We start from the raw sequence: 27,613 nt of genomic DNA, 5'->3' as shown, positions 1-27,613 counted from the left end.
GGATAAAAACTTCGTGAATACGTGTTATCAAAAGGATCTTAGCCTCGTATAAACTCAATTATAATGAAAATATCGTCGTTCCATACCACTTTCTCCCATCGATCTAATAATCGTTAACATTATAATATTATTACCACGATAGATACTTTTACCATGATCGTTTATTTCTCAGCGAATAATTTATTTCAGAAATTCAATTTCACGTATTAAAAGATAAATTTCAAACTCGTGAAATTTGGTTTTATTAAAATCTGATATATCGAAATATCGTTACACTTATTAGTTTACCGTATTTGCTTACGATTAAAAAGTATAATAATTGAAATAAAAATACGAAATCGGAAATTTTTTAATCTTTCCAAGTCAAATTTTCAATTACGTTTCCCTCTTACCGTTGAAATCGTCGCGATCGGTATATTCATAAAAATTTATCGCGCAAAAAACGCAACGAAAGATAAAATTTCTTATCCTGAAAACGCTACACCGCCTAACAATTAACTTTCGAAGAAACTGAAAAAGGAAACTCATCGAGAACGATGAAATCGCGTCCAGAATGATTTTCTTGAGAATGAAGAGTTACGTAAAACATTGTACCGCGTCCGATATACCAATGAACCACAATACGAGATACTTCATGCGTGTAAAAGCGTTTTCCGCAACTCTGATCCACATTATGAAGAATAAAGGTGGGTACAACGGGTAACGGAATGCCGCGGATACCACCCACGACCGAGATCACTAACATTTCACATATGGCCGTTATCCAAGGGTAATTTTCGCAACGTGGGAATCCACGACCTTTCGGCTCTACATTCGCCTCTATTGATCGCATCTGAATAGCGGGAAAAGATATTTCGCAAAGGGAATTCCACGAGAAGGATATCGCGAGGATCCAGACAATTAAAGACCGCTTGCTCGAACGAGGTAAGCAATTTAAGTTACTTAAAACTTACGGTGATTATATGCTATTTCTTTTTTTTTTTCTTTCTTTTTTTTATATCTGATTGCATATACCGTTGATCCAGAAGAGGGATAACATTTTGCAATGCAAAATTGTAATACACTGATTAATTTAGTCATTGGTTTAGAAAATTCACAATTCTTCTGATATTAAAACTTTCTCGTTCAAGAAGAAGACACGGAAATTACTTTACATAAGAAAAAATAAGTCTTAATGTCACACATTTTATTGCTATGCACTTTCATCGTATCTTCTGTGTCGTAACGATCGTTTTTAAACATGATCGATTTAGATTTCACCGTAACTTTATTGAATTATTATACAAGAAACCGTGACACTTTACGTACGTATTCTTCCTCAAAGTGTGTAAAATTAATTTACAGAAATGTGGAAATAAGATTTATTTACAATGTGAAATAAGGTTATCTTAGACTATGCATTTCTAACAGGATTTCTTTATAAAGTATATATCATGCTTCTAAATTTAACAGCTTCATGCTGCTAAATTTTATAGCCCTTATCATCGTGAAAATCCAACTATATTTAACGTTGATAAGATCGATTCTCGATTTTAATATCTCAATTCGATCGCGAATACGATTAGAGGAGAGGCATAGCAATCACGAGCCTGCGCATAACACTTTCTATTTGGAACGTTTCAATGCGATACCATTTCACTTATTCCACAATGTCTCACTCGTCACTTTGTCAACGAAAAATCAAGTTGATTACGTCTCGACAAAACAGGAAATGATAATAAAGTTTGAAAAAAGAAAAAAAAAACTATTTATATGAAACTTGCACTTATAGTTCCGGGTTCATGGCTGTGGGACAATGTTGGTCACGCAATTCACGCGGTTGGATAATACAATAATAATTAACTATAAAAAAAAATGAATATTTCATATTTATTTCATATTTCTCGAAGGGCTTGAGGAAATTACGGAAAAAATCTTTAACGAGCCTATGCTTTTGATTACGCGTAAATAAAAAACATAAAGAAATGATAATTAACTGCATTTGTTTGGGAATATTAAATACCTATTTAACATACATGTATATCGACTATATAATTGGAAATAGATCGATTTTCATCTCAAACTTAATGTTAATAATATTAATTGATAATTGATATTTAATAAACTTTTCATCATGATAATTAATTTATGCATGATAAAAAAATTATGTTTATAATAATTTGTTATTTTACTAATAATTTTATAATAAATCATAAGACAAATAATATAATTCAACAAATTTTTGCATAAAAAGATATACGACTTACCATAAAATGTAAGAAATGTTACATTATGAATATTACTGTTGTCCAAAAGAAATCATCAAGAAAACTGCTATCAGGTAGGAAAATATGAAAGCTGAGAAAAATCTGTAACAAAAACTTAATTTAAAATATTGGATGAAAAAATGGAAATAATAAAAGATAAAATATTATTAAATTTACAATATAATAATAATAAACATTCATATTTTAATATGAAAACTTGAAACTTAATGAAATAAAATTTGTTATAATAAATTAAATTAAACTATTTTAATTTCAGTATGAATAGAAAAATAATAGAAACTTATTCTAAATATGTCTATTATTAAAAGAAATAAAATATTACCAAATAAGGAAATTGAAAATTGGATACAAATCGTTGCGATACACAACATATGTATATAACGAATCATTATTCTTCTTCGAAGTTATTCTGAAAATTTAATGATAATCTTTAAAAATACATATCATAAAATAAAATATATAGAATTAAAATTATATTGAAATAAAATAATATCAAATTCAAACTCTTCAAACATTTATAATACAAATTACCGGTCAATAACCAAAAAATTGATAAAAGAAAAAATATAAATATAAATAAATATATAAAATAAAATAAAATAAAAATAATTTTATTATATAATACCAATAAATTATGAAATAAATATATAACAATAATTTATAAATTTGTTAACATAAGAATAAAATTATTTACTTGACAATTGAAGTTCTATCAAACCGGTAATACGTTCTGTTCCAATGACTTTTAATAGAAGAAAGATGTCATGCGTCACATCACTTAGCGCTTTTCTAATTGGCTAAAGCAACACAGTTCTTTATTCGTTCGAAATCGCGCGAAAAATTAAAATCCATATACATTAATTGTGCACACATATAATTGCAATATATTGAAAATTTTTATGACAAGATAACAAAAATTTTAAAATATTAATATCAAATCATAAACTATATATGTGAACACAACTATAAATACAATAAAATATTATTGTATATAAATATTTCAAAATAATAAATAGAAAAATAGAACCAATAATAAGAAATAATATTATTATATAAATTTCTAACAAAAATAGGACAAAAAAAATACTTTAATGCCAGGAATGTACAATAATTGTTTAATGAACTTAATTGTATTACAAGAATTGTAGCTACACATATGTAATTACATTACTACAATTCGATATTCTTGACTTTACATATGCATAAATAAACACTTATATATTGATAAAAATAGTAGTGAATATGAAATATACATAAAAAAGTAACATAGGGGAGCTATCAATACTATCAATTTTTTTAGACAATGCCTTTAGATTTTACTCCCTAAGGCAGTCTAATATTATGACCCATTATGAATTCTAAAATAGGTCATTTTTTTTTAAAAGACTATTAGAATCTTTCAACTGCATATAAGCAACTTCAAGTAGCCAAGCTGAAATATTTTTTTCTATATAGTAAGTACACTCTCCTCCTCGAAGTCTCAATACCAAGTGCAATGTAGATTCTTTCTGAATATTGTAATCTAAGAGTGTTCTTCCATCTTCAAGTTGTTTTCCAGCAAAAATCAATCGTTGCTGATCAGGAGGAATTCCTTCTTTATCTTGAATCTTAGCCTTTACATTTTCTATGGTATCCGAAGCTTCAACTTCAAGTGTAATAGTTTTTCCAGTAAGAGTTTTAACAAAGATTTGCATTCCTCCACGAAGTCTCAATACCAGATGAAGAGTAGATTCTTTCTGAATATTGTAATCTGAGAGTGTTCTTCCATCTTCAAGCTGTTTTCCAGCAAAGATCAATCGTTGCTGATCAGGAGGAATTCCTTCTTTGTCTTGAATCTTAGCTTTTACGTTTTCTATTGTATCTGAAGCTTCAACTTCAAGAGTGATAGTTTTCCCAGTTAGAGTTTTGACAAAAATTTGCATTCCTCCTCGAAGTCTTAATACCAGATGAAGAGTAGATTCTTTCTGAATATTGTAATCTGAGAGTGTTCTTCCATCTTCTAATTGTTTACCAGCAAAGATTAAACGTTGTTGATCAGGAGGAATTCCTTCTTTGTCTTGAATCTTAGCCTTTACGTTCTCTATTGTATCCGAAGCTTCAACTTCAAGAGTGATAGTTTTCCCAGTAAGAGTTTTGACAAAAATCTGCATTCCTCCTCGAAGTCTCAATACCAAATGAAGAGTAGATTCTTTCTGAATATTGTAATCTGAGAGTGTTCTTCCATCTTCAAGTTGTTTTCCAGCAAAAATTAAACGTTGTTGATCAGGAGGAATTCCTTCTTTGTCTTGAATCTTAGCCTTTACGTTCTCTATTGTATCCGAAGCTTCAACCTCAAGAGTGATAGTTTTTCCAGTTAGAGTTTTGACAAAGATTTGCATTCCCCCTCGAAGTCTCAATACCAGATGAAGAGTAGATTCTTTCTGAATATTGTAATCTGAGAGTGTTCTTCCATCTTCTAATTGTTTACCAGCAAAGATTAAACGTTGTTGATCAGGAGGAATTCCTTCTTTGTCTTGAATCTTAGCCTTTACGTTTTCTATTGTATCTGAAGCTTCAACTTCAAGAGTGATAGTTTTCCCAGTTAGAGTTTTGACAAAAATTTGCATTCCTCCTCGAAGTCTTAATACCAGATGAAGAGTAGATTCTTTCTGAATATTGTAATCTGAGAGTGTTCTTCCATCTTCAAGCTGTTTTCCAGCAAAAATCAAACGTTGTTGATCAGGAGGAATTCCTTCTTTGTCTTGAATCTTAGCTTTTACGTTCTCTATTGTATCTGAAGCTTCAACTTCAAGAGTGATAGTTTTCCCAGTAAGAGTTTTAACAAAAATTTGCATTCCTCCTCGAAGTCTCAATACCAGATGAAGAGTAGATTCTTTCTGAATATTGTAATCTGAGAGTGTTCTTCCATCTTCTAATTGTTTACCAGCAAAGATCAATCGTTGTTGATCTGGTGGAATTCCTTCTTTATCTTGGATTTTAGCTTTCACATTCTCTATAGTATCTGAAGCTTCAACTTCAAGAGTGATGGTTTTTCCAGTTAGGGTTTTAACAAAAATCTGCATGATTGTAGATTTGGAAAACTATAAAAAAGAATAATTATGAAATCTATATTTATTATATTTATTATTATTATAATATATAATTATTTATATATTACTTAATAAATAATTTTAGATTAAAAAATATATTAAATATATTAAGAAATAAAATAATATTTAATATATTTATGTATATTTTTTCGCGTATTATTTTTATAAAAGTAAGATATTATATTATGAAAATTATAAATGAGTGCTAAGTAATTAATAATTTAGTACTAAGTAAATGGAAATAATGTTCATAATAAATAGCGTCTTAACTGAGTCTAAAGAAGTTAAAAATTATGTAAAAAATGTATTAAATTTATTACTCTATTAATTACATATATACTATAAAAAATTGATACTTTAATATTAAAATCTGAAATAAAACTGTTGTATAATAATTGTATATAATTTAAAACAATATTAATTAATTTTATCTATAATTGTTTTACAAGATGGTGGCTCCGAAATGAGACTGTGAAATATTGATTATTTGAAAATTTATCTAATATTTTTATATAGAATTATAGAAAAGGTAAATATATATTTATATATTAAATTTATATTATACTTACACACGTTTAAATAATTTATAAGATGATATTCGCAACACAAGTTGAATTAAGTCGTTCAAAAAATCAAGCTTAGACAAGCGTTCAAAATAAGAACCAGTAAGTCGCAGGGAGGGACGTGAAATGACACAAATCTAGTAGTATATAAGTATTTAATATCAATTGTTACCAAATAGTAAGTTTCAAATTCTCTAGACTCACTACAAAATAGGGAATGTTTAACAATATCATTTTTCGATAATAAAAAAACAAATTTAAAAAAAATTTACATTTAACTTAATTAAAAGTGATAAATTTAAATTTTCCATTTTTAAATTTTAATAAAAAAAAATAAAATTTCTAGACATTCAAATATTTAAGTTTGTTAAAAATTTTATGAAAACAGTTAAAGAAAAGAATTAAAAAATTAAAAAAATTTATCGATGTAAATATTTAAATAAAATAAAATAATGATTATTTTATTCTATGATTATGATACGATATTTATAATAAAATATAATATAAAAACATACAAAAATATTAAAATATAAAAATAAAATTAAAATAGATAATTAATTTTCAAATTTATCGTAACGAGATTAATCATAATATTTATGTCAATACTTATAAAAAAATCTATACATTTGTTTCAATCAAATGTAAGATAAAAAAAATTAATTATATATAAATATTAATCTTAGAGATTTTAGATTAAAGAAAGTAAAATATGATAGTACGAAACGATATTTTTATATAAATTATTAAATAAACGATTAGGATTTAAAAGAGAAAAGAAAACAAATATCTTTATAGGAATGCATTGATATTTGTTTAATAAATAAGTACATCACAAGAATATGTCATTATACGCACACAGACAACTTGCCATTCTTGTCATTATATATGAATAAATAAATATTTTTATATTGATAGCAAGTATTAATGAATATGATACATAGAAAAGTAATAGAATGTATCTATCAATACTATTGATTTTACTAGATATCAACAGAATTTACTATCATGTCAGTTTCAAGATATAGTCTTTCATGAAATTAACTATAACACAGACTTTGATTATTGTTTAGATAATTATTAATATCTTCAAACTGCATGACAGCAGATTCAAATAGACAAAGTTTCTGTATAATGTGTTGCATATGATTATACATTCCCCCTCGAAGTCTCAACACTAAGTGAAGTGTGGATTCTTTCTGAATGTTATAATCTGAAAGAGTTCTTCCATCTTCTAATTGTTTACCAGCAAAGATTAAACGTTGTTGATCAGGAGGAATTCCTTCTTTGTCTTGAATCTTAGCTTTAACATTCTCTATTGTATCTGAAGCTTCAACTTCTAAGGTAATGGTTTTACCAGTGAGAGTTTTGACAAAGATTTGCATACCTCCTCTAAGTCTCAACACTAAATGGAGTGTAGATTCCTTTTGGATATTATAATCTGAGAGAGTTCTTCCATCTTCTAGTTGTTTACCAGCAAAGATCAAGCGTTGCTGATCAGGGGGAATTCCTTCTTTGTCTTGAATCTTAGCCTTTACATTTTCTATTGTGTCTGAAGCTTCAACTTCAAGTGTGATAGTTTTTCCAGTAAGAGTTTTGACAAAAATTTGCATTCCTCCTCGAAGTCTCAATACCAGATGAAGAGTAGATTCTTTCTGAATATTATAATCTGAGAGTGTTCTTCCATCTTCAAGCTGTTTGCCAGCAAAGATCAATCGTTGCTGATCAGGAGGAATTCCTTCTTTATCTTGAATCTTAGCTTTAACATTCTCTATTGTGTCTGAAGCTTCAACTTCTAAGGTAATTGTCTTGCCAGTGAGAGTTTTGACAAAGATTTGCATACCTCCTCTAAGTCTCAACACTAAATGAAGTGTAGATTCCTTTTGGATATTATAATCTGAAAGTGTTCTACCATCTTCAAGTTGTTTGCCAGCAAAAATTAAACGTTGTTGATCTGGTGGAATTCCTTCTTTATCTTGAATCTTAGCCTTTACATTCTCTATTGTGTCTGAAGCTTCAACTTCTAAGGTGATGGTTTTTCCTGTTAAAGTCTTAACAAAGATCTGCATTTTTATGTAGAAACCTATAAAAAAAACGATAAAAAAATTTTAATATGCTATTATTCATTATGTGATAAAAATTAGTTTATTTAACACGTAAAATATTAGTCTGTTTAGTTGTTATTCATCAAAATGGAGGCTCGCAATATTGAAATCTTAAAATATTGATTATTTGTAAATCTACTTAATATCTTTACATATAAGAAGTTATAAAAATATCAATTATACTTACGTAGACTGAAATAATTTACAAAAAGATATTTGGAATGCAATCCAAGTTAAATTCTTTGAAAGACCAAATAGGGATAAAAGTTCGAAAATGATACTGATAAATCCGAGAAAGGGATATGAAATGACGTAAAACTGTAAAACTGTGTTTGTAAAGTAGGCTGTGATCTGTAATATATATTCCGATTGCCAAAATATAGATTTATAATTCTCTAAATGAAAAATCATATGTACAAGCATTTTTTAAAATTAGTTTAATTAGTCTTAAATAAATAAATACACTTAATATTATTGAATTTTTATTATAATGAAAAAAATAAAGTACAAACTTTGATATCTTTTACAATAAGAGCATATTATTCAATTGTATAAAATTATATACTAGTACTTTTTAGATTCTTAATATTGAAAATAGATTCAAAAATATACTCAATATATTTGAATTCAAAAAGTTATAATTGCGCGCGATAAAATATTTAAAAGAATATAAAGTAATTACAAATAACGAATTAAATAATTGGAATTAAATAATGGACGTTTGCAATATCATGTATGAAAGAAAAGAACAATCAATTTTATATGCTTCATTTCCGCAAATAAATGATTTATGTTGTGTAATTTGTGAAATTGATTTTATCGAAGTTCGTGATTCATCAGCAAAATCAAATTTTCACTGGCAAACAATAAAATGTCGGTAAGAATAAGTATTATATTATTTATTTCATCTTATGTTAGTTAAGTTATATTAATCGATTTTTATATTATTATTATAATATTATTAAAATAATATTATAATTTTAGATTACTTATTCATTTAATTTCTGATATTATTGCTTCACCAGTAATGGGCACAGAAAAATTTATATTTGTTATTGCGAATAAAAAATTTTTTGAAACTGGAAAGTTGTTAAAAATTTTAAAAAATTTTAAATTAGTGGTTTGTTTAAGATTTATTTTTTGAATGATACATTATTATTATTTTTATTTTATATATTATTTTTATTTTTACTTTTATTTTTATTAGTATCAAGGATTACGATCAGTTACAATAGAATTATATAAAATTTGTCTTATATATACAATACAGACTAAAATAGCCCCTTTATGGAATAAAGTTGGTGAATATTTAGTTCAAGGAAAAGATTTTTATAACTTTATACAAGGAACCAGAGCATTGAAATTAGATATACTTATAGAAGGTCTGCTAAATTTATTCTTTATTTACATAATCTTATATTAATATTAAACAAATTTTTAGAAAAAAATATATCTATAAAATTTCAAGCAGAAATAATTAAAATTCCATATTTAAAACTTGAAGATTATTTTCCATCATCTGTTATATCTCAGTTTCTAGCAGATCCTAAAGGATATATTGATTTATCTCATTATAATCCTCCATTTGTATATGTATTACCAAGGTAATAATCATTGTCTTCATTTACATGTGCTTACATTTATTTATACAAAATATGGTAGGAAATATAGAATAATAACAAATATGTGTAGAAATATATGTAAAAATAATTTTATAATAATTTAAAAGAATAATATTTTTTCTTGTTTGAGATTTCGTTCTCAAAAAAATAAAAAATTTAAAAATTTATTGAATTTAAAAATTATTATATGAATATTTAATTGTTTTTATTCAATTTTGATTATCTTAAAAATAAAAATGCGAATAAAAAATATTTTTCTATTTAATTATTTAATTATTTTCGTAAGTACTTGGAATAATGTTCTATATATTAAATTATTTATATTGAAAATAATTAAATTCTTTTTTTAATAATTTTAATAATTTAATAAATTCAATTTTTTCGGAAATACGCTTTAAATGTTATTTTTTTCTACTTATTTTTATATAAATATTAATTAATAATAATTAATAAAATTATAATATTTTTTATAGTACAAAAAGAGGAAAATTATTATCTGTATCTAAAGAACTTCCAGCAAGATGTGTTTTTAAAGATTATGATCAATTACGTAGACATTGGAAAAATATGGTATAAATAATAAATATATAATAAATATACTATTTACAATTAAAATTATTTTTATCATCATATATCGTCATATCACATATATTTATATATGTATAATATTTCAGTATGGATATTCTTTATCTAAAAATAAAAATGAAATTTTATTTTATGAAATTAAATTTTTGATTCCTAAATCTAATATTTTCATATATCCTAATATGTGTATAGCAAATGGACCATTAGAAATTATTCCAAATAAAGATAAAAAATCCACAATTACATATTTTTTAGCTGATATGCTTATGAAATTACCTACAGTTTGTGGTAAACAATTACAAATATCTGAATATACTCCATTTATTCCAGTAAGTTATAAATTATATATATTAAATGATATAAACAATAAAAAATATATTTATTATATTTATTATATTTTATTTTATATAGAAACCTTTAAATATAAATTTATCATCTAATGTATTATTAAAAGATAAAAAATTTGACACATATCTTAATCTTAAAGAAAAAAAAAACATTACTTCACAATTGGAATTTTCTAATAAATATGCAGATGGATTAACAAAAAATACAAGTATTGCAACATCTTTAACAACACAATTAACTAAAATCCATCAACTTAATAATGTACAATTTCATGAAAATATAAAAATTGATTCAATTAACAAAAATGCAAAAGACAATCAAAATGGTATATACTAAAATAATGAAATATTTTTATAAATATTTTTAAATTTGTATAGTAATTATAAAATAATTTTTAAACTTTAGAAAGCCAATGTTTAAACAGTACACAAAATGTAAAAGATAATTATATTAAGAATAATGTTTTAAAAAATTCAAATGATTATTTCATTCTATCAAAGGAGAATACAATTTCAAGATATTTTAAAATTCAAAAGACAAACTCTTGTAATGATATGGAAAAAGTATTTTCTTTTATATTTTCTTTACAAATTATTATTATATTTTATCATTTATTTTTTTTATTTATAACCTTATTTATTTAAATATTTAGTTAATACAAGAAAAAAAACAAAAACAATTAACATTAAAAGAAAAACTTTCGAAATCTAAATCTAATAAAGATAATATTATATTTTTATTAAAAACAGTAGGTATAATTATATTATATATACATATATATAATATAATTTATATTATATATATTATTAATAAAAAATTAACAAAATTAAAAATTACATATATAATTATTTCATAATTTATTATTATATAGGATCAAGATATTACAGTAGAAGAAATGGCAAAAAGAAATCAATTAGATCAAATGAAGAATAGTGATTTAAGTGACTGGTTAAAAAAACATTCAATTTCACATAATACTCATGGAAAAAAAACTGAACTTATTAATAAAATATTATCTCATATAAAAAACACACAAATATTGCAACAATATCGTATTTAAATATAATAGTATTTTATAAGTAAAAATTATAAATATTATATAAAAAATATTTTTTTTATGTTATATTATTAAAAAAGATAATAATATTATATAATTTATATGTATTATATCAAATATTAAAAATAATAATAATTATAATATTTAATATTTTTTAGATGTTACATATTAAAAAAAGTGCACAATAAATAACAAGATAAAATTAAAAAGAATTAATAACAATAAATATTTTTCTATACCATTGATTTTTTATAATCTGCTATAACATTTAATATAATTTTTCTATCAGCTTCATTTTCTATACCAATCTCAATTAAATCTTCATTAGTTAAAGTCACAAACAAATCAACATCAATCTGAAATAAATCATATAAAAATAAAAAATTAAAATATAAAATATAATAATAAAAAATAATATAATAAAAAATTATTTAAATAATATAATTCACAAAATAAATAAAAAAATGCTAAATTATTATTAATTTTATTACTTTACATATATATATATATATATATATATATATATATATATATGTATATGTGTGTGTAAATTAATTAATATATATATATATAAAATTATATTAATATTTAAATCAAATATATTATATTATAATTTATAGTATAATATTATTATAATATATTTACTTCTTGCTGAAGAAATATAGATACATATTGATTTAATCCATAATGTTTCAATAAAGCAAACATTTTTGCTTCTTCTGAATTTAAAATCATTCCTCTTGGAGGTGTTTTGTAACGTGGTGGTGTTGGTGTATCTTCTCCAAATACATTCTCATCATTTATACTTGAAGGTACATTTGGTGAACGTAATGGACTAAATTCAGGTACATATCCAAGAGTGGTATTAAGATCTTCTTCTTCATTTTGAATATCTAAATCTGGTGGCCGAATAGACTGTAATCTTGATAGTACAATTATATGTAATATATATATATATATATATATATATATATATATATATATATATATAATAATAATAAATAAATATTATTATATGAATATACTATGTAATATAAAATTATATGTTAATATAAATATACCTTTGCAAAGATAGTTCATTTGTAGTTTTATTTTTTAAATAAATTGATACTATTTCATTTTTATTTGAAATTATTTGATTATCTACTGTGTTATGCATTGTATTAATGTTGATTTCATCAATTTTGTATTTATTTTGTATAAAATATATGTTTGGAGAAGTAGGTAATATTTTATTGAAAGTCAAAGTTGGTGAAATTAAAGCACATTGGTCAGTTTCTAAATGATTTGTTAAATTTAATGGAGGAAGTTTTAAAAGATTTTGTAAATTTTTGCCAATATTATAATGAGTGTTAAATGCTGTAACATTTGTTTCATCTTCTATAAAAATATTATCTGAATTATTATTCCAATATTCTTCTATATCAAGATTTTTTGCAAAATTTTTTATTTCAGGTATTGTTGACTGTTTCATCATAATATAAGTATATTCATCTATTAAACAATTTATAATAAATATGAATAAACATGAATAAACATTATTGTTTGTTTATATTAATATTTTTATCTTATTATATAAATTTTTATATATCATTATTTATTAAAATATAATATCTTACTACTTTTGGAAACATCAAATCCTAACTCTATCAACTTAAAAAATAAGTTTTTATCATTTTTCATAGCTGCAATACAAAGGGGTGTTATATCATCATTTTGAGTATTTAATAATGCTGATGGACATGCTTCATATACAATGTCAAACATATCTTTATTTATTGCAGCTGCTAATCCAAATACAGACATACCTAAAAATCAATAACAATAAAGAATTTAACGATATTTTATTATAATTATAACAATAAATTTTTCGAAATGATACCTTCAATTTTTTTCAGACTAATTATAACATTATTATAATATGTTAACAAGTTTACCTAGATAAGTTGATTCATTTATATTAGCATTTTGCTGTAAAAGATATTTTACAGTTTTAATATTTCTATTACGAATTGCTAACATTAATGGTGTCCAACCAAATTTATTTTTTCTGTTAATAATTTGATGGCATTCGTATTTTCGAAAAATTTCTTTTATAATATCAAGACAATCATTTGCTGCACTAATATGTAATAAATTCTCTCCATAACTATTTACCGTATTTAATGTATATTCTGTAAATAAATTAAATTTTAAAATAAATAATTATTTATTTTTTCTAATTTGATTTAATTTTATAAAATAATTAATTTAAAATTTTGTAAAATTAAATTAATTATTAAAAAATAAAAAGAATGGTTTCTAAATATTATAATTATATAAAATAATTATAGATTATAATATAATTATTGATAATTACAATGTTACATACATAATTTAATACCTTCTTTTTGTAATGCTTTTATGACTTCCACTTCTACAGTTTCTTGCATATAATAATTTCTTTTTTTCTCATAATTTATTTGCATTTTAACATTATTTTCTTTAAATATAATTGATATTATTATTATGTATATGTTTTTTGATTAATTAATTTATATTATATTAAAATTTGTTAATAAATTTTTGACTTATTATTGGATTAAATCTTTGAAAGTGACCTATAAGTGATTTTTTTATATTTTGTTCGATTTGTTTGTAAACTTTTAATATATTTGAATAGTATTTATTGTGAAAGAAGCAATTGTTTATTTATTTATTATAAAATGATTAAAGTATATATAAAAATAAAGAATATTAACTTATATATTTATATTTAAAAATCATAAGTTGATATTATTAAATATAAAATTTGATTTTATTTAATTTTTTATAACTTCCGCCAAAAAGTTGCATAAAATGTTTTTTTTATAATAGTATTATGATGGCAGCACAATCTCATAAAATGTGACGTGCATGATAATTTCTGACAGTGTTTGAATTTCATTTTTGAAATCATATATCTATTTGAGTCAAAACTCCAATTATTTCATAAAATTACGAAATTTCAATTTCATTTTTGTTCCTACAATATACGAGCAACGAAGTTAACGTGATTTTTTGTAACATATCGAGCAACTTACAGCGATAAATTTTAACTCAATGTGAGTTATTTCTTATCATATACAATTTCTTTTCATTTTTTATTTCTTATCAAAATATAAAGAATTTTATTTATTAGTAGATTGTTATTGTATATTTTTATTTGATATTTAGATTATTTTATTCGAGGTATAAATTTTTGTTAGGTTAAGTTTCAGACGACGCCGAGATCATATTTTTTGGGGTGGGGGTACTAATTAAGAGAATGTGGATGAGGTAGACGAGTACATATCGTTACCGTTAGTGATCAATTTTTTCGAACTTTATTAATTTTGGATCTACACATTGTAATATCAAGTAAATGCATTTATGTTGGATTTTTCTTCTCATTTATAACAAAACATTATGAGTTATTTAATTTCATTATAACAATATGGAGACATTGATTTGCTATTACTGTATCATAAAGTTCTTTTATAATATATATAAATTTTACTTGAATAATATATAATTTGCTATTTAGAATGGGAAGCAGTGGTCAATTGTATAGTTTATCCTGGGGAGAATTTAGTTCATCATTGGCTTCTGCAGTACAATTATTAAGAGGTCATGGAGATTTAGTTGATGTTACATTAGCTGCTGGTGGACGCAGTTTTCCTGCACACAAGATAGTACTTTGTGCAGCTAGTCCTTTTTTATTGGATTTATTAAAGGTTTTAACTTTATATTTTTTCATTATATTGAATTTTATAAAGTATAACATAGTTTTAAATTTTATAATTTGTTTTCAATCCAATTTTTATTAATAGAGCACACCATGTCAACATCCAGTAGTTATGTTAGCTGGCATAGGAGCAGATGATTTAGAATCATTATTGGAATTTGTATATCGTGGTGAAGTAAGTGTGGAACCTTCTCAATTACCTTCACTACTTCAAGCTGCTCATTGTCTTTGTATTCATGGGTTAACACCACCTACTATATTGACTGAAGTATGTTCTATAATTAATTAATATAATATAATATATTGTATTTAGATATTTTTATTTTTCTTATATATAATTTTCAATCTCTACATTTATTAATATTTTAATTGAATCAATATTTACAATCAGTAATAATATATTTGTTCAAAGATAATTAATTTTTCTATTCATTTAGAATGGAGAAGAGGTACCTGTATCAGCAATACCAACAGCAAATGAAGCTTTATCAAAAGAATCAATTACTCCCTATTTTCCATTAAAACGCAGGAAAAAGAGAAGAAAATCATCTTCATCTTCTGGAAAATGGCCACGTAATATTAATACTACTGATAATGAAAATAGGGCTATAGATGGAAGTGATAATAGTCGATCAACTAATTATGATCACAAAGATGAAGATAATACAGAACATGGAGATGATACAGGTAAGGAATATTTAGCTTTATATATAACAGCATATTTCATAGTTATATATATGTACACACACATATATACATATATGTACACATACACGCACGCATACACACGTACACACGCACACACACAGCATATATTGTATTTGTTAAATTTTTTGAAAATATATATTTAAATTCTCATTTTGCATTTATTGTTTACTTAAAATAATAGTAAATATTATTTTATTATATTCTAAATATAATTTTCTTTCTGTCATAATCACTTGCATTAAACTGAGTTGATCATTATATTAATATCTAAGATTAATGATCAGTTTAGTAAACAAATTTTAATAAGAATGGATATGCGATACTAATTGTGTTCTGTGTCCGATATATCATTTTCATTATTTATTAATATATTTTGAAAACAAAGTTTTTTTCAAGCTTTTATATTTAGAACGGACACAAGCACAACCATCAATCGGGTTGAACTGCGTCTAATCAATCATATCATAAGATATAACAATTCAAAAATTTCAGATGTAAAAATCAGTTCAGCCCTGTATGGTAATATTGTGTTTGTGTCTGTTAGCAGCGAACGATCGATTGGAATATTCGAATCATCGGAGTTGTCACTCGCCACGTGCTCAAGAAGCGCAGCCGGTGTCAACAGAAAATTCTCAAGCAGGAACGCATCAGGATCAAATATCGGACAATGAATCGCATCTTCACACTTTAATGCCAATGCAGCCATATTCTCCATTACATATACCGCAATTTCCCGGTCCCCTAAATATGGGCTTTCCTCCTGGAATACCGCTCCCACTAGTTACTCAGGGTACAACTGCTGGAACAGCGTCTTGTGGATTTACAGGCAATATGAATTTGTCTAAAATACGTGGTGCATCCGACTGTCCAGGCGTTTGTCCACTATGTGGTGCAACGTTACGACAAGCGAGAAATTTACGTAGACATCTATTATCGTCTTGCAAATATCGATTTAGTAGTAATCCGGTCCAAAGTTCCCCAGCTGATACAATGATGATAGAAGTAAAGCCTGAAGTCGAATTATCTGGTTATAACGAGCATTCTATGACGTATGGAACTGATAGTGGAAGTAGTACCTGTGAGCAAATAATTTGTAAGCCCAGTCCACTTCCTTCGCCAACATCACAGGGACCAAATGTTGTTTCTCCTCAAAGCAATGTTTCGTCTCCAACTATCGCTAGATGAATATACAGAAACAAAATAAAAGCGAAGATTTGATGTAAACAGAATCTTCCGATTCTGTTATTGTGATTTAGAAACAACTTTGTTTCCTATTGCTAATTTGTTTTATAATGTATGTTATAAATTTAATTTGAGTCTGCGTATTCTTTTTTTTAATTATTGTTTTAATGTACTTACAGGAATTTATGTTCAAATTATAATTTCTTTGCATCGTTTAAGGGAAAAAAATGGACTGACATTATTTTTTAATATTTGTCAGAATGAATTGATTGTTATACATTCTTTGTATAGTTTATGTATTCTTATTTTATTAATTTTTCATTTCTGATTTGTTTCTGATTGATATTAAAATAATTTGAAGCAGAATGTTTAAAATAAACATTTACAATTATATTAAAATCTTCCACGTTAGTAAATAAGAGCAGTATCTTTAGGATTAATAGGAATAGCAATCGATAAAAAATTATTCATAGTAAAAGCGATGATTAATAAGAATTGCAAAATACTTGTAAATTTTCAATATCTTTCAAATAATCACTTATGCAATAATTGTATATGATCAGTTTTATATAAACTTATTGAATTACAAATCTTTATTGCTCAGTTTTTTTTCTTTATTTTTTTAATAAAATATCGAATTAATATTTTAAAATTACAAGAGAATTCGAACTTCTGTCGATTATGTAAAAAAGAACACTAATAATAATATCATGGTTAAAACAGAAGCTGATTTATATCTATTTATATATATATAAATAAGGAATTAAAATATTTTCTTATAATTACAAAAATCGTAAATTAAAATAAGAAAAAAAACTTAATTGACAGAAATTTTAATCTCTATCGAAATAATATATTTATTTTCGCAGTTTTATTTTTTCAAAAAAGCATGCATTTGACTTTGATACTGATCGATTGATAGATGTAAAAATCGACGAATTATGAATTATATAGTATATTTAATTATAATAGTAAGTAATAAAATTATTTGACAAATTAAATAAAAGTTTATTTTATCATGGACTTTATATTTTTAAATAAAAGAATCTTTATTAATTCTTTAAGGTATTTTGCAAATTATTTATTTATAACTTTTACTATTATTTATATAATTGTATTATTAATCTAATTTAGTTAGGAGTTGCAATAGAATGATTTTGAATAGTAAGAAAAGGTCAGAAAAATGAATAAATACAGCCCAAAATGTAAGCTAGTTCGATTATGTGTACTGCCTATTCTTACGGTGACTTCTTTTTAAAGTGTGTTTGAACGTGTTTAGATCTGACGGAATTAATTTTAGGAGATGGATTATCCAAATCACGAAGTATGTCCGATCAACCGGCGTCGTGTCCACTTTGCGGAGCAATTTTACGCCAATCGCGAAATTTAAGGAGGCATTTAGAGCTTCTACATTTTGGACTCGGTAGCAATAATAAATCCGGTGTCCATATGAGGCATCGAAGAATTGATAGAAATAACGATCTTGTTCGATCGACGCTCGCATCGATTTGTCCACCACATATGACGAGGACGGATTACTCAAGAGCTGTGGAAAGCACAGATCTGTCGACGTTAACGTCTTTATCCATTGCTTCGACAGTCAATTCCAACGCGTCAAATGTCAGCTTTGCAGGTGAATGCTTAGTAACTTGAGATAGAAAAGAAAAGGAACGATCGATATAATTATTTTCGAAATTTGACGATTTTTATATAAGTAATAATAATTAAAATGCAAATTATCTGATAAATTAAGTAAAATAAATAACGACGAGAATATTAAAATAAATCATGGAAAATAATATTGTATCGATCTTCCTGTGATATCAAGTTTCCTGTAACTGTAGGACTTCTTACGATTAAATTTACTTATACATATATATATATATATATATGATAAGGTAAAGATAGTAAACTAAAATGTAATTTTTGTACATTTTAATTTATCATTATACGTTGAGAGACTGTAAGTTATTTTTTAGTTATTGTATTATAAATGTAATTGAATAAGAAACAAAATACAAGTATTTATGTTAAAAATGTTGTTAATCATCTTGTTTTATTTCTTTATTATTTTTATAATTTCTTATATTTATTTAAAATAATCATTAAGTTGTGATCAATATATTAATGAATTACTTTGTTTCTTATGAAATTTCAAAATAAAATATTTCCAACATATTATATATAAAAAATGATTTACAAAATAAATAATATAATCATTAAAGCAAAATCTTTGAATTATTTTTTTTCCTTTAATGATGAATGATTAAAAAAGCTATTATTGTAAAAAATTTATCATTAAGGAAAAAATTAATCTCAAAAATAATTCTTACATCTTTCTGATTTTCTTTTGTTAACTACACCGTAATGTAAATGTAAAATTATTAAAGTAATATAATTGTAACTGATATTGTTATATCTTTGTAAACAGGAAGTTTAATGGGATCAAGTGTATTGGGAAGTGGTGATCAAAACGCGAACTCTACCCTAGTCTCTGCATCGAGCTCGAGTACAACTTCTATCGCCTCTGCCAATAATGGAATTTACTCGTCGGATGGTAGTGCCAGTATGCTAAATTGCTTATTACCATCGCTACCATCTTTGCCTTCTCTCTCTTCTCCGCACGATATGTTTCGCCATGGTGAAATGTTGAGAGTTGGTATCGCGTACCATGATTCCTCCAGGCAATATCCCAAGCAGTCACAACGTACCGATATCACTTAACTTTTTTTTTTAATTATTTCGCCTTAAACAATTATTTCAATTGTAATCGTTATGTAAAAACGAATATGTCAAATTCTATTATAAATTCTGTAGAGATATTTTTTATATCGAATTGTGTTTTGTAAAATGTTTTTCAATTAGGGATTCTCAAGTTATTATTATAATTTACTGCGATGTACAAAGAATTAAAGTTGTACAATACGAAAAATGCGTGGATATATCTTTAAGAATTTAGTGTATAATGTTGTTCATTTAATGAATAAAGAACGTACAATTAAATTAAAATTTGTTACACTTTAATAGTGAAACAAAAAATCATGTACGCTTCATTAATTTTAAGGAGAAGGTAGAAATTTAATGTCTATCTAATTTTTTTTTTTAATTAAAAATTATTTGTTAAAATTTTTGAAATTATTATTGAACTTTGAATAAAAATAGAGAAAGAATTTCAAGATATATTTTTCTAAATAACGCTTAAATTATGAAATTTAGAAATAAATTTATAGGATTTTGGACACGTAGATATAGTTTTTTTTTTTATGAAATTTTATTTATAAATATTGAAATTTTTAACATAAATAGTTCTTCAATCAACAATCTTTCATTGATATCAAAATAATATTTTATCTAAAAATTGACATAAATGTGTTTCGAAATAATATAACGGTTCACAAATTTTTATTTATTCTTAAAATTTGTGACGATTATATGTAATTTCAAAATTTTATAAATAAAAACGTATCTAGAATTGAAATATTTAATACAATTATACATGTACGAACTCGCATTGTTTTCTTTCCAACTCTCTCATCCAAATTTCAATTTGAAATGCAATAATAAATGTTTATTTAAATATAAAAATTTTGATAATTAATTTAATTGTTAATTCATTTTGTTAAATTATTGTCTAAAATTAATAATTGCAAATATTTATATAATAATTATGGGAAATAATTTTAAATGTTCAAAATTAACATTAGAAAAAAAACATTAGATAAGATCAAAATCTGAAAATTAATATTCGATATTCATTAACTATTTATTCTATTCTGCTTGCGGTATTATCGTGCGATTAAATACTAATATTAATACTGGTAACAGTTCATTTAATAGCAACAAGTATGAAGAATTTGTACATCTTATTAAATCACAAAATTAGAAAAGAAAAATTATTATCGATTGTATACATATAAAAATATATTGTACATTTCTTAAATAAATTTTTCAATAAGAAAAAAAAATCTATCTAAATAAATAATGTTATATATATTGAAAACTTAAATGCAATTTTTTTTTTTTTTTTTTTTTTTCGTTTGCGCAAATAATCGAAATTTCATGCACTCATTACAATCTGTTTGACTTTGGACAACATTACAGAAAAATTTGCAGAACCAACTTGTAATACATATTTTTATAATATTAACAATGGCAGTGAAACGCTTTTGGCGTTGTATGTTATAAAAATACTTAACCGTGTTTCTCTCTTTAAATAAATTAATTTTTTTTAAGTAACAAAATATTGATGTTACGGATATTGATGTTGAAAAAAATACCTCCATCAAATTCTAGCAATGGAAGGGATTTATATTATTCACACGATGAGATTCATTTCCTCCGAATGATTTGTATGTCCTATAACAAATGGCCAATTTCTTTTCGAAATCCTTTCCAATTCCCCTCGTAAAAGTTTTAAAAGATCGTCGAGGTATCGCAGCTCATGTACATCCTGTCGTAGTTTATTTGTATCAGACAAGATATCCGTTATTCTCTGTTCATCACACTGGTTAATAAAATAATGAAAAATTTTATGAACGTTTTTTTTTTACAAAAAAAAAATATATATATATATATACACACAAATATATACACGTATAAATCTTTAAACAAAAATTATTACTTGAAAGCTTTCTCGAAGATTAAATATATCTCTATAGATATCTTTGTTGCTAATTTGAAGTTTTTTAATCTTATTTTGAAGATGTTTTACTAAATGTTCTGGATTTTCGAGGACCTCCAGCACATTAGCGTCCGTTTCAGTGGTCAGGGCCAGCCTGGTTAATTGATCGTGCGTAGACGTGCTGTCGCAAAAACGATCTTCCTCGAGAAGAATCGTAGCTTTCTCAGGATTTACGTCAAGTTCTTCAAGAATCGATACTACTTCATTGATGGCAGTGCATCGTTCCTGTCAAAAAGATTATCCTTATTTTTTTTGATCCAAAATTCATAAATAAGAAATATCAAATCGACAAATTTCCATTTTTTTTCTTTTTTCCCATTAAATTAGCATCGATGTGCAAATTTAATTAAAACAATGCGTGTTTTAAAAAGTAAAACCTGCGAGTTATCTAGCTTGTAATCGGTCGTCGCCAACTCATCACTGAGGCACAGAAAAGTGTTTTGCATGTCGCTGTGCGTGTCCGAGCTCCAGTCGTTGCTCTGGATACCGGAAGTGTCCAACGAAGAGCTACGTGTCCCCATCTTTCCACAATCTTCCCACGTGATGTTCAATTTGTCGTAACTGGATCTCTTGCTGATCGAGTCTGGTGTTCGCAAGCTGCACGATTTGTTATAATCGGATACGTCTTCCATTTTCGTTTCGTTTTCATTATTACTCTTCGTCCCAACATCGTCATTGTAGATCCGTTTGTTATCCTTCCAACCATGCAAACCGATCGTCGATGCAATTCCTTCCCTCGGCCTGCTCTCCGCGAAAGATTTCAGTTGCATCGCTGAAAATTCATTTGATGGAAATGAATGGAGCAAAAAGAGAGAGAGAAAATTAAAGATAAAAGAAAGACAATTGACAAGAAAGGCAAGGAAACTTTCGAAAGAAAGAATAATCAAAACTGCTTCGAGGGATTCCAAAGTTCTCGTAAAAGAAAGAAAAAAAAAAAGAAGAAAGAAAAATTATAGATAGAGGGGGACATTGTGGGACAAGTTTAAGAGTACAGGCGTTGAAATGAAAGTACGTCTAACGAGCATGAAGCGAGCCGATTTCACATATTGGTAAACCGCGAAACTTTACTAGGTCAGACACAATAGCCGGGTTATATTCAAGTTAGCTGACGGTAGGTTCGCATCGGAACAAGTTTGCGATCCGTTGTTGCACATTCTGCAAACAATTCTCCTCTCCTCTCCCCCCCCCCCTCCCTCTCTCCCTTATCCCTGAATACATACCAGGTTGCTTGGAATCGGTAAAACAGTTCAATTGCCGCCGGCAGCAAAACCCTTTCCGCAAATTTTCCTTCTGTTGCACGATTTTTGGCTGAGAGATGGACAAATAGCGAGGCGAAGGCGCCAATATTCGATACTCCTGAGATCTGACCAATCTTTCCGGGGTGTAGCACATGCCGTGTAACGCTTCCGGCTTCGATCTCGAGTCGTTCGAGTATCTTTCATCTTCCATTAGAAATGGCGTGACGTCCTGCAATTTGATCGATTTCTTAAAAATTGCATCGCCTTATCGATCCTATTCGGGTATTCAAAGGATGGAAAAGTAATCGAACTGCTTATTATTATTTCGTTGCTTAACGAGATAGTTCTTCGAAAAAACAAAAAAAGGGGGAAAAGAAAAGAAAGAAATTGTATCGAAGAATTGTATCACTCACAGATTCTTTTCTTATCGCGTCTTGTTCGATAAGATTCAGATCCAAATTTTCGTGAATCAACGATGTAAGCTCTATTTTTTCGTAATTACATTCCTTACATTCCTGTTTGAACTCTTGGGCGAGAAAATAATTTTCAGTATCGTCCGAGTCTATGCAGGAGAACATCGATTCAGACGATCCCAAGGACAGACGGTCCTTGCTCCTGGCGGATGTGGGCGATTTCAGATCATCTTCGTCGCTCAACCACCAACCGAAATCATCCTGCTTCAATATCTCTTTAAACTTCGTATCGCCGTTCGTCTCTCCTCTTAAACAGAACATCGTCGACGTATCTTTCGATGCGATTTCTCTTCTGATTTTTTTCAATAAACGAGAATATCGCCGATTTAAATCTGAAACAAGTCAGAAAAATATTACGTAATGAATATTGAGTAAAAAATTGCTTTATATTTGCACTATATAGAATATTTTATTTAACGAGGTTTCGAAACACGTCGAATTGCTAAATTTTTATTTCGAAATAACAAGATTGCGCGAATATTATTCGTGATTACGTAACAATACAATTTTATCTAACAATATCGTTATTATGATATTTACATTTCGTGGAAGAACAATTTTCCTCTCATTTCTCCCATCTTTCTTAAAATACCTCACATTCCTCATCGTAGTCTCGCTTCGAAAACCGAAACCGAAAACTACTTTCATCCTCTGGTTCGAACTTTTAAATTGCTTCGATCGAAAATAAGTGTACGTTCAAAAAAAAAAGAAGAAGGAGAAGAAGAAGAAAAAAAAGATTTCATTCCAAATAAAACGAATTAAAAATCAACATTGACGACATTTCCACGATACGAATTCACTTCTTTTCAACGGAGAAAGAGAATCCAAACATCGAGTATAAGCCATACTTATACGTACTACACACTTGCTCGGCTTCTGGGGGACTCGAAGACACTCTGGATGTACACTCGGGGACAGTTAACAAACTGAACGATAAATCGAACGATCGAGGAGGAAGGATCCTTCATGGATGAGAATCGAGCCACGGTCTCTCCACGGTGGCTACTCCAACTATTCCTCACGCGTTTCGAACAACTGTACGTGAAGTTAGGGTCATCGCAGTTCGCGAGCCACGACGATTACGACGGTTCTCTCTCCGCCCGTAACAATCGTATAACGCGTACGGTTTGACAGCCGTACGAAGCGCCGCTGCGGTTCGACTGTCTCTACGAAACACCGATTTCCTTGACCACTGGTCACCATGGGGACGCTAATTTAATAATCGGACGGGTTCTCGTTTCGTGTCGTCGCCTGGTATGCGTTCGGTAACGTTTAGACTCGATTAACGTCGCGTGTTCTCGCCTGGATCTCGATTGATTTATGGCCGATTAGATTCGCCCCCGCGAGAGAAAGAGGGGGGAGGAATTGGTGAAATGAGATTTATGCACGCGTTGCTTAATTGGAATGATTTTTCTTTTTTCTACGTGAAGAGAGATTGGTGGATTCAAAGTGACGAGAAGTGGTGAAATTTGAGCGATTCAGTGAATATCGCTTTATTACAATTTATTTTCATCCGTTTCGATTCATCCTTACCTTGATCTTCACGCTCATCTTCTTCTATAAACAACATCGATAACAACTATTAATACTTATATATCGTAACGAATTACTGTTTTCAAACATATCAATCTTTTATCTCGAAATTATTATTATTATTATTATTATAATCAGTCGTTGCGAAAACTATATTCATTTTCGTAAGAAGCAAGAATCTCACACATCACTGTATCACGCGAATCGAAAAATTTCAACACGTTGAATTATCGGCACAAAAGTTTGGGTTTTCAAACTTCACTAAAAAGTAAATGAAATTAAACTTAATATATCGATATATAATTTTATACGCGGCCACTAGCGTTTAATGGAATTTCTTCGATGAACGATCGCGAGCAACAATGGATTCTGCAATCGGGCATGCACTGACCCATATCACGGTTTTTCCTCCACGGTTATAACACGGTTCCAACCAACGTGATGTATGCCGATGTTTGTTTTCGATACGGCCTAAATAAATATTGCGATAGCGGGCAATCAATTCTTATTGATGCGGCCGGTGACGTATTTGCGGGAGTAGGTTTTCTCGCGATAACTCGATGACCCGGGATTTCGCGATATGGATTTCCTGTTAGCAATGAGTCAAACCGAGTGTCAATTCGAACTCTGCTGATACGCGCTATGAACAGAAGCTATCCTTATCGTACGATTTGTATGTAAACATATATGAAAACTATTGTATCGGCCGATTAGTTTTTACGTATTATAATGCGAAATATAACGGGTGACAAATTTTAAAACGTGTTTCCTAATTATATGTAAAGAAAGATGATTCACTTACGATTCGTTAAATTATTCTCGAAAACTATAATTTTTTTTTAGAAATTTTTCAATCGTTTCAAAACACAGATCAATCAATATTTTCAATATTTAATCTTATATATTTATAATCTTATCATTTTTTTAAAATGTATTATCAAATGTTATGTAAAATGATCGTTGAATATTATGGCATTTTTTTTAATGTTTCATCAATAATCTTCATAAACAATGACAAATATCGAACGAGTGTATTATTTTTAAGCATTTAAAACCAACAACAAACGTTACTTATCGATAAGCCTTCCGTTCACGGTGTATAAATACACATTTTCACCGTTTGCACCAAACATTTTCGACACAGATCCAAACAGATTCGACGCATTATCACTTCGTTTTATCCTTTCGAACGAATGTGAAATTTTTTCGTCGCGCGTGACATTTTTATTAGAAAATTATTGTATTGTAGATCGAATGGAAAATCGTGACGCGCACACCGAGTCGATAGAAATAATAGAACGGGAATCATTCGTCCATTTTGCCGTGAACATAGATATTATTCCAGATTAGAACAATAGATTCTCGTGTTTCGTAATTTTATATCGTGACGGTAATTTTTACGATAAACAATGTGATTAACTGAAGGCAATTATAGCGAATACCGATCAGGTATAGAACTTTACAACTCGCATTGGCTCGCCGCAAAATGATCAAAAGATATTCCCTTTTACGTAATAATATCGAGTTTCATAAACGAAACTAATATACTTTTAGAAAAAAAAATTAATAATTTATATAATATATATATATATATATATATGTATGTAGATTGTTTCATGTATAGAAGTTTACGTATAAGCGTTGCTAATATGATTACGTAACGAGATATAAGAGGATCTAAAATGAAGGAATATATAAAAAGTTAAAAAATTGATCTTAAAACGTTAATATTTCTATAAAATTAATTTTTATACGTACCGTAGAGTAGATTGTTGACCACAATTCAACTTGATTATACCACTAATATCTCGTGAACACAAATTACTCTCTAATTAAGTTGTCAATTTTATTGTTGATCAAACAATAATTATTCATTAATAATTACGATAATTACGTTAATTTTAATTTGTCACGGAATATATCTATACAAATTGGGAAATTCTTTTGAAAATATTTAACTGTCGCATAAAATAATTTCTTCAACCAAATCCAAACATTCTCACGCTATTTAATTTCCATTTTATATGAAAACACGTATTTCCCTTTGAGATTAAAAGCACAATTATGCAAATACCACCACTTCGCACACCGCATAGAAGTCGAAACTTCAGTGAAATACGCCGGACAATATGGAGTCGTGTATATAAATCCGCCATCGCGCGAGCCGCGCAAGATAACGCGTCCGAGGTAGATTGTCTTTCTGATTTAAACGTTTTTCTAACAGTCAGCTTGTGGTCTAGGGGTACGATTCACCACCGTATAGATACAATTGGATACAAACGGGTATTCGAGACTACATGCTGATTTTCATTTTTTCTGAGGGATTTTTTCGGTCAAAGGTTGACCCATTTCCATAATGGTGTCGTTCCGCTGAAAATTTGAATTTTAATACCGTGTTTAGGGCGAATATTCATAAGTGT

At 27.0% G+C, this 27,613-nt stretch overlaps 4 protein-coding genes and 1 long non-coding RNA gene across 10 annotated transcripts; 2 read left to right on the top strand and 3 right to left on the bottom strand.

Moving 5' to 3' along the window:
- Nucleotides 1-3,354: 3,354 nt before the first annotated feature.
- On the bottom strand, nucleotides 3,355-8,384 carry LOC412353 (polyubiquitin-A). 2 transcript variants are annotated; one of them, XM_016915409.2, is made up of 3 exons: nucleotides 8,209-8,384; nucleotides 7,075-7,999; nucleotides 3,355-5,330 (listed from the first exon to the last, which is right to left on the bottom strand). In XM_016915409.2, the coding sequence occupies exons 2-3, from the start codon at nucleotides 7,983-7,985 to the stop codon at nucleotides 3,626-3,628; spliced, it is 2,616 nt and encodes an 871-aa protein (XP_016770898.2). In that variant the 5' UTR covers nucleotides 7,986-7,999; nucleotides 8,209-8,384; the 3' UTR covers nucleotides 3,355-3,625. The 2 variants fall into 2 exon arrangements, with proteins under 2 accessions (XP_016770898.2, XP_026298109.1); XM_026442324.1 differs by lacking the exons at nucleotides 7,075-7,999; nucleotides 8,209-8,384 and adding an exon at nucleotides 5,926-6,075 and having other exon boundaries at nucleotides 3,360-5,347.
- A 335-nt stretch (nucleotides 8,385-8,719) lies between these two features.
- LOC552090 (transcription factor GAGA) lies at nucleotides 8,720-20,277 on the top strand. Of its 2 annotated transcripts, XM_026442308.1 has the most exons (7): nucleotides 8,720-8,898; nucleotides 15,178-15,367; nucleotides 15,464-15,646; nucleotides 15,816-16,065; nucleotides 16,631-17,260; nucleotides 18,542-18,901; nucleotides 19,700-20,277. In XM_026442308.1, exons 1-7 carry the CDS (start codon nucleotides 8,735-8,737, stop codon nucleotides 19,990-19,992), a joined length of 2,070 nt encoding a protein of 689 aa, XP_026298093.1. In that variant the 5' UTR covers nucleotides 8,720-8,734; the 3' UTR covers nucleotides 19,993-20,277. The 2 variants fall into 2 exon arrangements, with proteins under 2 accessions (XP_026298093.1, XP_026298088.1); XM_026442303.1 differs by lacking the exons at nucleotides 18,542-18,901; nucleotides 19,700-20,277 and having other exon boundaries at nucleotides 16,634-17,397.
- Nucleotides 9,151-10,221, top strand: LOC113218940. Its single transcript, XR_003305172.1, has 3 exons — nucleotides 9,151-9,403; nucleotides 9,463-9,625; nucleotides 10,117-10,221. It is a non-coding gene; the product is annotated as an uncharacterized LOC113218940 (long non-coding RNA).
- Nucleotides 11,791-14,154, bottom strand: LOC113218939. Its single transcript, XM_026442317.1, has 6 exons — nucleotides 14,017-14,154; nucleotides 13,571-13,807; nucleotides 13,253-13,441; nucleotides 12,695-13,127; nucleotides 12,279-12,555; nucleotides 11,791-11,989 (listed from the first exon to the last, which is right to left on the bottom strand). The coding sequence occupies exons 1-6, from the start codon at nucleotides 14,099-14,101 to the stop codon at nucleotides 11,867-11,869; spliced, it is 1,344 nt and encodes a 447-aa protein (XP_026298102.1). The 5' UTR covers nucleotides 14,102-14,154; the 3' UTR covers nucleotides 11,791-11,866.
- Nucleotides 20,278-21,279: 1,002 nt separating the features above from the next.
- On the bottom strand, nucleotides 21,280-27,085 carry LOC100578606. 4 transcript variants are annotated; one of them, XM_006571674.3, is made up of 6 exons: nucleotides 26,952-27,085; nucleotides 23,601-23,992; nucleotides 23,170-23,416; nucleotides 22,327-22,721; nucleotides 21,890-22,174; nucleotides 21,280-21,772 (listed from the first exon to the last, which is right to left on the bottom strand). In XM_006571674.3, the coding sequence occupies exons 2-6, from the start codon at nucleotides 23,919-23,921 to the stop codon at nucleotides 21,584-21,586; spliced, it is 1,437 nt and encodes a 478-aa protein (XP_006571737.2). In that variant the 5' UTR covers nucleotides 23,922-23,992; nucleotides 26,952-27,085; the 3' UTR covers nucleotides 21,280-21,583. The 4 variants fall into 4 exon arrangements, with proteins under 4 accessions (XP_006571737.2, XP_003251772.2, XP_006571736.2 ...); XM_003251724.4 differs by lacking the exon at nucleotides 26,952-27,085 and adding an exon at nucleotides 25,194-25,961; XM_006571673.3 differs by lacking the exon at nucleotides 26,952-27,085 and adding an exon at nucleotides 24,519-25,151.
- Between the last annotated feature and the right edge of the window lie 528 nt (nucleotides 27,086-27,613).

The sequence above is a fragment of the Apis mellifera genome, linkage group LG1, assembly GCF_003254395.2.
Source record: "Apis mellifera strain DH4 linkage group LG1, Amel_HAv3.1, whole genome shotgun sequence".
NCBI classification, from domain to species: domain Eukaryota; kingdom Metazoa; phylum Arthropoda; class Insecta; order Hymenoptera; family Apidae; genus Apis; species Apis mellifera.
Note: the sequence above shows the minus strand (reverse complement) of the source record. Positions and strands in the feature narration are given on the sequence as shown.

Excerpts from the sequence above, each read along its gene's own strand:
- LOC412353 (XM_016915409.2), bottom strand. The coding sequence starts at position 7,985 with ATGCAGATCTTTGTTAAGACTTTAACAGGAAAAACCATCACCTTAGAA. Across the intron at positions 5,331-7,074 it reads GTGTTGAGACTTCGAGGGGG|CATGCAGATTTTTGTTAAAA; the intron begins AATGTATAATCA and ends CAAATCTACAAT.
- LOC552090 (XM_026442308.1), top strand. The coding sequence starts at position 8,735 with ATGGACGTTTGCAATATCATGTATGAAAGAAAAGAACAATCAATTTTA. Across the intron at positions 15,368-15,463 it reads TTTTATTGGATTTATTAAAG|AGCACACCATGTCAACATCC; the intron begins GTTTTAACTTTA and ends TTTTATTAATAG. Across the intron at positions 17,261-18,541 it reads CAATGTTTCGTCTCCAACTA|GTTTAGATCTGACGGAATTA; the intron begins TCGCTAGATGAA and ends GTGTTTGAACGT.
- LOC113218939 (XM_026442317.1), bottom strand. The coding sequence starts at position 14,101 with ATGCAAATAAATTATGAGAAAAAAAGAAATTATTATATGCAAGAAACT. Across the intron at positions 13,442-13,570 it reads AAATGAATCAACTTATCTAG|GTATGTCTGTATTTGGATTA; the intron begins GTAAACTTGTTA and ends ATTGATTTTTAG. Across the intron at positions 12,556-12,694 it reads AATGAACTATCTTTGCAAAG|ATTACAGTCTATTCGGCCAC; the intron begins GTATATTTATAT and ends TGTACTATCAAG.
- LOC100578606 (XM_003251724.4), bottom strand. The coding sequence starts at position 25,230 with ATGTTGTTTATAGAAGAAGATGAGCGTGAAGATCAAG. Across the intron at positions 22,175-22,326 it reads ACAAGCTAGATAACTCGCAG|GAACGATGCACTGCCATCAA; the intron begins GTTTTACTTTTT and ends TCTTTTTGACAG. Across the intron at positions 21,773-21,889 it reads ATCTTCGAGAAAGCTTTCAA|TGTGATGAACAGAGAATAAC; the intron begins GTAATAATTTTT and ends TTTATTAACCAG.